Consider the following 11403-nt stretch of genomic DNA (forward strand, 5'->3'; position numbering starts at 1 on the left):
GGGGGGGCATTACAACAGTTGTCAATGACTATTCAATATTCATGCCTTCTATATCTTGCGCGGGACATAAATGTTAACAGATTCTCTCGGATACATTAGCTGATCATTCCTGGATTTTTCAGTCACAAGATGCCATAAGACTTGAGAAAACTAGAGTCATGCAACTGGTCCGGACAAACAGTAGGCATCATATAGGACAGGAGAACGCGGCACCAAACTGAAAATCATGCATGACAGGTGATGACCCTGTGTCTTAGAACAAGCAAAGTTGTCAACAAAAAAGCATGCCATCTTTTTTCGGTTGAAAAGAAAGCTCAGATTACATCAATACTCGGAAGAAGTACTCAAAAATAGATGAAGAACTAGAAGCAGAGTTAGAATTAATTAATACTCCAAAAATACTCGTCCACGTAAACCCAATCCATACATACAAAGCTTATCACAACAGCATTACAGTATGGCTTCAGATTCTTGAATATCAAACTAGTCAATTTGACTTATTCCCACATGTATGGTTCAGTTGTCTCTAATTCTTTGACAAATCTGCCACATTTGGAATATATCTAGCCTTTTCTGGTGAGAAACCAGAAGAATTTCTGCTTTGACAAGAAGAATCATTTAAATAAAATTCAAAATATGTAATGTGTTCTATTAACAATAATTGTTTAATACCTGATTAGCCATTATAAGAATGTGAGTTGATGACAAATACATTTACTTTCCCTTACAATTTTATAGTTTATCCATGATTCAATCACAATTCCCTCATCCAATCATCAAATACAGCATATCAAGGACACTGATGTTAGGGTCCAGCATGATTAAACCATAGTCAGGTCAGGTTGCTGGGATTCCGAAGCAAAAGTGACAGTGACTGGCAAGAAACATACAAGGTGAGTCATTCTACTGCTTCCTTCTTCATGTTTTATCTGCATGTGGAAGGTATAGTATTGAGCAGAGGTAGGTGATACAAAATGGATGTGCTAGAATTAGATATTCACATACTTGAGTACCTTGAGAATTATAGCCAAACTTTAAGGGCATAAATTTGCATTGTTGACACATGAAGGTTTCTTAGCATTGTAGTAGAAATGTGCGATAATCTGGATCAACTCATCTGCAGTTCGAAACTCTGCAAAGACCATTATTTTCATAAGAACATGGAAGGATAGGAGCTTGAATATGTCTACTTGTAATTCTGTTATGAAAGCAATATGCCTTACCTTTCTCCCTATACAAGATCCTGTTTCCACGTAAAAACAAAATCTGAGGGCCTTCTTTAACTTTAAGAGCATATGCCAAATCTCTCTCAATATTGATGTCTATCTTCACTGTCTGATACCAGAGAATTTCAAGGTCAACAAAATTAGCAATCCAAACGAAACAAAATTTGATAAAATCCAAGGAATCAACTTCTAGGGACAAGAAACAGACTACAAACTGAATTGAATTGAACGGTGTCACCCTAAACAGTCCATAAGTAACATTGCGATCCATCAAATGAACCTAAAAAACAACTTTATATTCTCACAAGTTTAAATTTAGTTTGGAGAAATAGAAAAAACAGAAAACATACAGTTTTCTTGTAAACCAGAGGTGCAGTGAATTTACATTTGAAACTTGTCCGTAGAAGTTTAATTGTAACAAAGAGCAAAGTCAAAACATTAGGAAATTTGATGCAGTTCAAATGGAAACAACATGGTGCTCATTTTACCCGAGGAGGCAATCGATCCTTGGCACCCCTATACACCTTGGCTGCCTTTTCAAGCTCTTTCAAAGTCTTCCAATTATCAGTTGCCCTGTGGATAAAAAGGAGATTATGCATGCTTTTTTTAGTGCATGTAACAATACTCAATCCACATATACAATTTTCAAAGTGCACAAAAGACCAAAGCAATTCAAAATATTAACAATTAAAGAAGGAAAGCAATTTCACATATCAAACATGAACATCTTATTCTTGGTTTTCCCAGTAAATTATATTATGTGGTTAGGATTCAAACTTGCTAGCAGTACAGGCCTCGTAAAGAATGCTTAAGTGGTTAAGATGATACATGAAAAATGCTTACAGGCCTACTAAAGAAAACGCCAGAAATATGAATATCCAAAATTCACCGTTGAAGTTTGAACTACTCTGATTTTCATAGAAGCTACTTTACGCCTGTTTCCAATTGCTAGATCAATCCTCTTGTACATAACGAAAGCATAGTACATCAAAAATATAAAAAAGAAGCAGCCTACGCACATCTCAACTCTCAAGCAATTCTTTCTTGAGAAATCCGTAACTACATTGACATGCTTATTTAATTCTTATGCCATTAATTAGCAACTGCAGTTCAAGATGATTACTTGCAAACAATACTCTACCAGTAAAACATTCACACGCACCATCAAAATAATGAACTGATTTGATATTTTAAAGGAATATCTACAAGATGCATAGAAAACACGAAATCTTGCTCTTTTGTCTCTAAACATATTGCCAAGCGTGTGCAGAAAAACTCTTTAAAGTATGGTTGCAAAATCTGCTGGTATGAAGAAAAAAATAGCAAACATACCTGCTGTATCTCTCAAATACAAGAACAATCAGTGGACTTGGATGGAAGGCAAATCTCTCCCAGTCTAGGCAGTTAATCTCATTCACCCAGTTATCCTCCATCTCTCCTTCCCAGTCAATCTCAAACCCATCTTCTCCTACAACATTCTTTATTGGATGCTTCTCAAAATATTCAGACGCCCTAACACCCCAACCCACATCGGCATCCAGTGGCCAATCTCGACTTTCCTCCTCAACCACCATCTTCTTTTTCTTTCCTTTCCCTTTACCATCCTCACCACCACCTTCCTCCTCCTCCTCATCGTCTTCATCATCATCATCATCATCATCACTCGTTTCAGAATCTATACTTTCATTAACTTTATCCTTCATTATTTCCTCTGAAACATTCGGGTTCTGCTGCCTAATTGATGCAAATGTTCGTTCCAGCGAATCACGCACGAAGTCCTCAACCGCAACTGCTTCACTCCTTCGGCCACGTTTCGGCTTCCTTGGAATTGTGGTTGGGAAAATTTCCCCGCCTTCCTTTCCACCATCTTCGTTTTTCGGTCGGCGAGTTCTTCCTCTATTATTCATTTTGGGGTTAGAACTGGATTCAGGTTCAGATTTCTTTGAAACAGAAAAGCAAGGAAAACGTCTTGAGTTGTGCTCATAGTGTAAAGCATTTTGATGAGAAATAGCCGGAAAGCGGGCAAAATTAGGTTCATCGTTTATTGAACGAAGATGCGAAACGGGCTTCGGCACGGCCATTGTTTGAAGGAGAGACATTTTTCTCCTACAGAAGAGATTGAATGGGAAGGATAATGTCGGAGACAGTGATCAGAAACCTAAAACCCCTCGTTTCCTTCCGCCCAGACACCACACGATGAAGTTTTATGACTCCATTTTGCTATGGATTTTGTTTTTTCGTTTTCTGGAAAGGTCGGTTTTTTTTTAAAAAAAAAACATTTTGGGCTAAAAAGTCGAGAAGGCAGGAGTGGGCTTCGAACGTTAGACAGCTCTTTCGAAACCCAAGAGAATAAACGAAGACGGGTAGAATATTTAAAATCACCTTCCTTTCTTTATTTTATTTTTTTCCTTACCCGAATATTCTTATATTCTTTTAAAAAATAAAATTAGTCTAGTTTGGAGTTTATAGTTATGTCTCTCAATAAATATTTTTTAAAAAAATTAAATTTTTATTTTTATTTTTTATAAGTATATAATATTACTTTAACCGCTAGATTAATACTTCATTGAATTTTAATAAAATATTTATTTTCTTAAAAAAACAATATTTAAAACTTAGTCATTAAAATTAAAAATTTAATTACGAAATCTTAATAAATTACAAAATATATTAAAATGACTAAGTAAAACATTAGCCAATTTTTTTTTGTCATCAAACATTATTTTTCAATTATAGCTTTATATGCCTAATTTGATAGTAAATTTGTTAATGATGGATAAAATAAAAAATAAAAGATGAGGGAGTCAACCAATAGGAAAAAACATGGTCAATTTAAGATTTTTGGAAATGTTCATTTTAGCCCACATATTTTTTTTTTATCTCTATAATTTATATATTTTTAAATTTTAATTTTTAGTCTAAAAGTTCAGTTTCTGCATATTCTAGATGTAGAGTTATAGAAAAGAGAAAGAAAATCCGTTGAAAATGATCATAAGAGAGAAATTCATAGGCTTTTGTCACTGTTTGAAAATTTAGGTAAAAATAGCTTGAAAAATAAATAAAACAGTTGCTCAAACAAGTTTCCTTCAATTTTTTTAGCCACCTTTGTGTAGTGGTTGAGATTTGGGGAGCACATGACTATAATATGTTTTTTTAAAAATGACAAATAATAGATTGTTCGCCCCCTGATAAATAAAAAGAATAATTGTCCAAGCATCCAAGCCAGGATTAACAGGTCCCTTGTTTGGGCTTTGTTTTTTCGAGGTGTCAGCACAATGAGTTTTTTTTTCTCTTTGTTTTTTTTTTTAATTTCCTTATAAGGTTTTTTTAATTTTGTTATATCGTTTTAAGTTGTTTTCTTTTTTAAAAAATATTTTAGTGTTTCAAGGGACATTTTCATCAAAATAAATATGATATTTAAGAGAAAATGTGAATATATTACTATCAATATTTATTTTTATTTCTTATAAAAAAAGACACACCCTTAGATAAATGTACAATCATATTAATAATTAAAAATATATTCAAATTTTAAAATACTATTATTTAAAAAAATATTTTTAAAATATAGTAATCAATCTATTCATCGCATGAAATAATAAGTAAAAAATTGATTAAGGTATCTTTTAATTAATTTAATTATCATCATTTAATAGTTTCAAGAAATTATAAAAAACTTATGTTCATATTATTTTGAAAATCAAAACTTTTCCCAATTGTTATGTGTATAATATATTCTAAAATTTAATAAATATATTCCTAGTCTAACATAAATTTTTTTCTTTTTTCCTCTAATTTTAGCCTCAACATTGAATTTTTGTTGATTTTTTTTAATTTTATCTTTAAATTGATTTTTATATTATTATCATATAACTAAATTAAAAAAAAAATTGTTATTGGATGCATTTAAGCCTATTATCTGGATCAAGATTTTTGCAGGTTAATTTGAATTGTTTCGAGTTAATTTAATATGTTACTATTTCAAAAAAATTTTTTATAAAAAGTAAAGTGAAATTGATCATTTTATTATTAACATGAAAATAAATAAATGTTTTAGGATTGTTTTAGATATTAGACTCGTGTTAGATGATTATTAGCTTCGGCTTGTTAGTTTGTAACTCACACGACCAAAAGATTGATATTTTCTTCCAAGTACATGGGTGTCGAAGTAATAAATAACTAAGCAAGATCGGGGTCGAACCATAGGGAGGTTAATTGTATAAATTATAGATAACAATAATATACCAATAATAATAATAATAATAATAAAGAACTTTGAGATAAAAATTACCATAAATGTCAAGGTTAGAGAATCAACTAATGATATGTCAAACAAGTATAGTATAAACTTTTATTATTCAATTGAAAACCACATACAAAGAAAGTTCCAATCAGATTACAAATTATTAACATAATTACATTAGTTATCTTATTCGATTAATGCTAATACTTGTAAATTTCGTCAGGCATTCATGATTATAACTTATGTTAACGACAAATCAAGTTCCTTTCATAGCTTAGGTGTCGGTTATACCATACAATATAAGCTATGAAAGTGCCAAGCATTTGTTGTACCAAGTGTTATACAACATAAATCTAGAATAGTCATTTAACAAGCAAAGTATTAAAAAGTGAATAAGATAACAAATATAAAACATGTTAGCATCAAACATTAAAGTCCATGTTAAGTTTACACTATACGTATTCTTAAACCATTAGTATAACCTTTTCACATTGACATAATAAACTTAACTAAACATAATGAAAGAAAGAAAAATAAATAAACAAAATAAGAACATAAATAAGATAAAAGTCAACTAAGTAAAGAAAATTAGATGAAAGGCATAAACTTGATATTAATGAAAACAAAACCTAAACATTACAAAAAACTACAAAGAGAAAAAGTAAGAGCATGATCTTGATCTGGAGACCAAGATGCCTAAATGCATAGCAAATGCCTCCTTTTATAGGTCAAAATTGGGAACTATTGATTTGATGACTAATTGATGAGTGGGTGGGCAACTATTGACTTGACGACAATCTTTATCTTCTTTTGTCTGCTTAAAACATCATTGATAATACCCGAATTGGAACTACTTTGAAAGTTATAGGAAATTGTCTCAACTTTTCATGAAAAAAAATAAAATAAAGGTCATTTGGACTTCTAGAACTCCATATATAGGCTAAACACTAAACAGTATTTAGGCTGCAAGACAGATTCAGACTTTTTTTATTGTTGCTACAATTTGGACTTGGAAATGAACTTATTAAATCTTGGGCTCTATATAAAAGTTGCAGGTCTATGTTTTACCTTTCGGGTTTAATTGCTTAGGTTAGGAAGGCTATGAAACCAAACTTATCTACATTTTTATTATCATCATTTTTTTTGCTTTTTTTTTTCAAATTATATACTATCCCTTTCCCTTAGTTGTTATCTTTAACAAAAGAATATAAATAATGTAATAGTCCAATGTGCAACCCACAATCATATGTTAAAGTGTGTGTGGAAATTAAGGTATAAGAATACATGTTAAATGAGTATATGAGCATAATTAAACAATAACAATATGAGAGTTTGTAAACCTGAATATTTTAAGAAGTATTATGATAGACCTTGTTAAGAATGATTACTAAGATACGTCTTAAGAGTTACTTCAACAAAAAAAAGCTCATTTACTCTACCATCCTAGTAACAACAATTTTACACATGCTTTATGAAATAAAAAACACAGTTAGTTAATTATTTTTTTGGTCAACTACCACCTTATCCCCCCAACCAAAATGAGATATTGTCCTCAATGTCCCAACATAGAAAGATATAGTATAGAAGACATCACTTGAAATAACGAATACTGACAAACCTGAAACACACTTAAATAAATATAAGAAATAACAAAATACAATAATAAAAATAAAAGACACAAAGATTCACAAATGAAGAATCAAATCCAATCTAAACTTTTTACAGCTTTCCCTGGATGACCAATTTATGCGACTCGTGGAGGGATTAATTACAGGAATGAAAGATTGTAGTTGGTCAATCAATTATTCAGCAGTAGCAGCAGAGATTATCATTTTTTTTCCTAGGACCAGATCTACCGAAAACACAAATATTTTTTATGTGATGACTCGAGGAACTTGCCATTTCTACACATTTCTATATTTGTTGAATGTATGGGTTGAGTAGAAATAAAAAGAAGAAAGAGAGGATTTTATAGATGAGAAATTAAAAAGGCAATCATACCACCTATTTGTAGGCTAATTAGAGTCTCTCTCACACATACTCTCTCTTTTTATTTATTTATTTTAAAAAAACATGTGTATGTATAGGTGGTTGTGATTGTAGCTCACATCTTCCCTTGGTTTTACATCTAAAAATGGCTTAAACGCCCTCTATGGGTCGGGGATAGACTTCCCATCCAGTTTTCTTAAAAACTAGCAAACATGGTCTTTTTTAGTCAGATTTCCAAGACTATGCCAAGCATGTTCTTTATGAAAATAGGTTCATAAGTCATAAATTGCACGATGCTTATCTCAACTATGATAAGACATAAGAGTCAATAGAAGATTATCTAAAGACTCTTTGTGTTTTGAAATAAATCCCACCTTTTGAAATTTTTCATAGGTTTTGTGGAATGCATGTGACTTCTTAAACATGGTAGGCTAGTAAAATCCAATTTGTAAAATTTCTACAGTCCTTTTTTTTTACAAGAAATGATCCTCACGTGCTTCAAAATGACAAAGTTTCATGACACTACTTATCTCATTGTTAGGAATGCATCTTTGAAATATTTGATCAAGATAATATTTGAATAAGTACGGGTCATCCCAATAAAAGCTTTTTACTTCATTCAAAAACTTTCCTTTATCCTGGGTACTCAAATGAGCTGGCAAATCTTTTGAAGCAAGTAAATTGATATTTTTATCATACCAAGGTGATTAGTACTTAAAAGTGCATTTTTATCATGGTTTTATATCATCATTTTGCACTTGAAATATCAATAACTCCTTGACAAAAGCATGTTTTATAATAATATATCTAATAATATAAGATACCTTTAATTTGTGGTAAATGTTCATTTTAAATATAGGCCTATCACATAAATGAAAGGATTGATTGATGACTTTAAGAACTTAAATTGCAAAGGCAAAGAGATGACCAAACCTAGAAAAGAGATGTCGGTGCAATTCAAACTGGAACACTGTTCGGTAATTGGGTCATATCTGGAGCTATAGATCTCAGATTTAGGTCTACTTTATATGGATGAAAAGGTAAGACATAGGCCTACAACTTTCATATGGAGCCCAAGATCTAAAAAAGTCATTTTCAAGTCTAAATTGTAGCAACAACAAAGAAGCCCGAATCTGTCCTCCAACTCAAGCACTGTTCAGTATTTTGGCCATATCTAGAGTTCTAGAAGTTGAAATGAGCTGAAGTTTTTACACAAGAAACCTGAGACAATTGGCTACAACTTTCATTCAAGTGGCTCCAATTTTGACATTATCAATGACGTTTTAGGCAGACAAGAGAAGATAAGGATTGTCACCAAGTCAAGAGTTGGCCACCCACTCATCAATTAGTCATCAAATCAATAGTTCCCAATTTTGGCCTATAAAAGGAGGCATTTGCCATGCATTTAGGCATCTTGGTTTCCAGATCAAGATCATGCTCTTGCTTTCTCTCTTTGTATTTTTTGTAATGTTTATGCTTTGCTTTCATTAATATCAAGTTTATGTCTTTCATTTCCTTTCATTTACTTAGTTAACTTTTATCTTATTTATGTTCTTATTTTGTTTATTTATTTTTCTTTCTTTCATTATGTCTAGCTATGTTTATTATGTCAAGGTGAAAAGGTTACACTAATGGTGTAAGAATAAGTATAGTGTAAACTTAATATGAACTTTAATGTTTGATACTAACATGTTTTATATTTGTTATCTTGTTCACTCTTTAATACTTTGCTTGTTAAATGACTAATCTTGATTTATGTTGTATAACACTTAGTACAACAAATGCTTGGCACTTTCATAGCCCATACTGTATGGTATAACCGACACATGAGCTATGAAAGGAACTTGATTTGTTGTTAACATAAGTTATAATCATGAATGCTTGACGAAATTCACAAGTATTAGCATTAATCGAATAAGATGACTAATGTAATCATGTTAACAATTTATAATCTGATTGGAATCTCCTTTGTGTGTAGTTTCCAATTGAATAATAAAAGTTTATACTATACTTGTTTGACATACCATTAGTGGATCCTCTAACCTTGATATTTGTTATTATCATTGTTTAATTCTTACATTAATATTCCATCTCAAAGTTCTCATTTTCTTCTTCTTCTTCTCCTTCTCTTTCTTTATTATTAATATTATTATTATTATTAGTATTACTACTACTACTACTACTACTACTACTACTATTATTATTATTCGTACTATTATTATTATTATTATTATTATTATTATTGCTACTATTATTATTAGTACTATTATTATTATTATTGTTGTTGTTATTATTACTATTATTCATTATTATTGCTACTATTACTATTATTGTTGTTTTGTTACTATTGTTGTTGTTTACTATTGTCGTTTATAATTTGTACAATTAACCTCTCTATGGTTCGACCCCGGTCTTGCCGGGTTATTTATTACTTCGATGCTCCTGCACTTGGGAGAAGACATCAATCTTTTAGTCGTGTCAAGTTTTTGGCGCCGTTGCCGGGGAGGTAAGTTTTGTATAAATTATAATATTTATTTTATTTTATCTTCTCACTTTTCTTGTATATAACTTTGTTTCTTTTCTCTTGTTTCTTCTTCTTTTGTTTTCTTTTTCCTTTTATTCTATTTCTACACGTGCTTGAGAGTGTGGTCACGTACATCAAGTGGTAGACTTCGTAGGGTATCCTCATCATTTTCAGAAAATATGGCTGAAGAAGATAATCAATCACTTCATAATGAAAATAATGAGAATAACCGTGCTAGAACACTTAAAGACCACATGAATCCCACAAGAACAAGTGCACCATCATGCATAGTTTTTCCTCCTGATGCATCTCATTTTAATTTTAAACCAGGTATTATTCAACTTTTACCTTCTTTTCATGGCTTAGAATTGGAAAATCCATACTTGCATTTAAGGGAATTCGAGGAGGTCTGCAACACATATAATAATTTAAATTATAGCATGAACACCATTAGATTAAATCTTTTTCCTTTTTCATTAAAAGATAAAGCTAAAACATGGCTATAAAATTTGAGACTAGGATCCATTCGTGCTTGGGATGAAATGTAACAACAATTTTTAAAAAAGTTTTTCCCATCTCATAGAACAAACTCTTTCGAAAGACAAATCACTACTTTCACTCAAAAACCAAGAGAAACATTTTACCAATGTTGGGATAGGTATCGAGACTTGCTTAGTACTTGCCCTTATCATGGTTTTGAAACATGGAGATTGGTTTCATATTTTTATGAAGGGTTAACACCTAGAGATAGGCAAATGGTTGAATTGATGTGCAATGGAACTTTTAAAGATAAAGATCCTGATGAAGCAATGGAGTACTTAGACTTGTTAGTTGAAATGCTCAAAATTGGGACACCGCGGGTACTTATGAGGCACTGAGTAAAACTCAACCTCATACATCTAGTGGAGGTATGTACAACCTTAGGGATGATCATGAACTTCAAGCCAAGTTTGCATCTTTAGCTAGAAAAGTCGAGGCACTAGAATTGAAAAAGAGTGGTCAATTAAAATCTGTTGAAAACATTGCGTGTCAAATATGTGAAACAAATGAACACTCAACCAACGATTGTCCAGCCTTGCCTTTTTTTTAAGGAATGTCTCCGTGAACAAGCCCATGCTTTAAACAGTTTCCAAAGGGCCAACCACAACCCATACTCACAAACATACAACCCTAGTTGAAGAAATCACCTAAATTTTAGTTGGAAGAGTGAGAACAACAATGCACAAACTTCACAACCACCATTTCAAGCACACCATAATTTCCAAAATTCTCATGGATATGCACCTCCTTATGCTCCACCTCTTAAAAGAAATCTTGAGGAAACATTGCATGCATTCATTGAAAAGCAAGAGACAATCAATACTCAACTTGCTCAAAACATGACAGATTTTAAAGATACTCTTGCTAAATTAACATCTGCT

General features: G+C 31.5%; 1 protein-coding gene across 3 annotated transcripts; it reads right to left on the reverse strand.

Moving 5' to 3' along the window:
- Nucleotides 1–25: 25 nt before the first annotated feature.
- MRL7 (polyadenylate-binding protein 2-binding protein) lies at nucleotides 26–3472 on the reverse strand. 3 transcript variants are annotated; one of them, XR_840954.1, is made up of 6 exons: nucleotides 2559–3472; nucleotides 1715–1799; nucleotides 1224–1335; nucleotides 1014–1132; nucleotides 818–929; nucleotides 26–252 (listed from the first exon to the last, which is right to left on the reverse strand). XR_840954.1 is itself a non-coding variant. In XM_011016462.1 (5 exons), the coding sequence occupies exons 1-4, from the start codon at nucleotides 3323–3325 to the stop codon at nucleotides 1035–1037; spliced, it is 1062 nt and encodes a 353-aa protein (XP_011014764.1). In that variant the 5' UTR covers nucleotides 3326–3472; the 3' UTR covers nucleotides 272–929; nucleotides 1014–1034. The 3 variants fall into 3 exon arrangements, 1 of the variants encoding a protein (XP_011014764.1); XR_840955.1 differs by lacking the exon at nucleotides 26–252 and adding an exon at nucleotides 272–596; XM_011016462.1 differs by lacking the exon at nucleotides 26–252 and having other exon boundaries at nucleotides 272–929.
- Between the last annotated feature and the right edge of the window lie 7931 nt (nucleotides 3473–11403).

The sequence above is a fragment of the Populus euphratica genome, unplaced genomic scaffold (genome assembly GCF_000495115.2).
Source record: "Populus euphratica unplaced genomic scaffold, PopEup_1.0 scaffold1962.1, whole genome shotgun sequence".
NCBI lineage: Eukaryota > Viridiplantae > Streptophyta > Magnoliopsida > Malpighiales > Salicaceae > Populus > Populus euphratica.

Bases quoted from the DNA above. Each gene is read 5' to 3' on its own strand.
- MRL7 (XM_011016462.1), bottom strand. From the start codon at position 3,325: ATGTCTCTCCTTCAAACAATGGCCGTGCCGAAGCCCGTTTCGCATCTT. The intron at 1,336-1,714 runs GTAAAATGAGCA...CTCTGGTATCAG, and splicing joins AGGATCGATTGCCTCCTCGG to ACAGTGAAGATAGACATCAA. The intron at 1,133-1,223 runs GTAAGGCATATT...TGGTCTTTGCAG, and splicing joins GATCTTGTATAGGGAGAAAG to AGTTTCGAACTGCAGATGAG.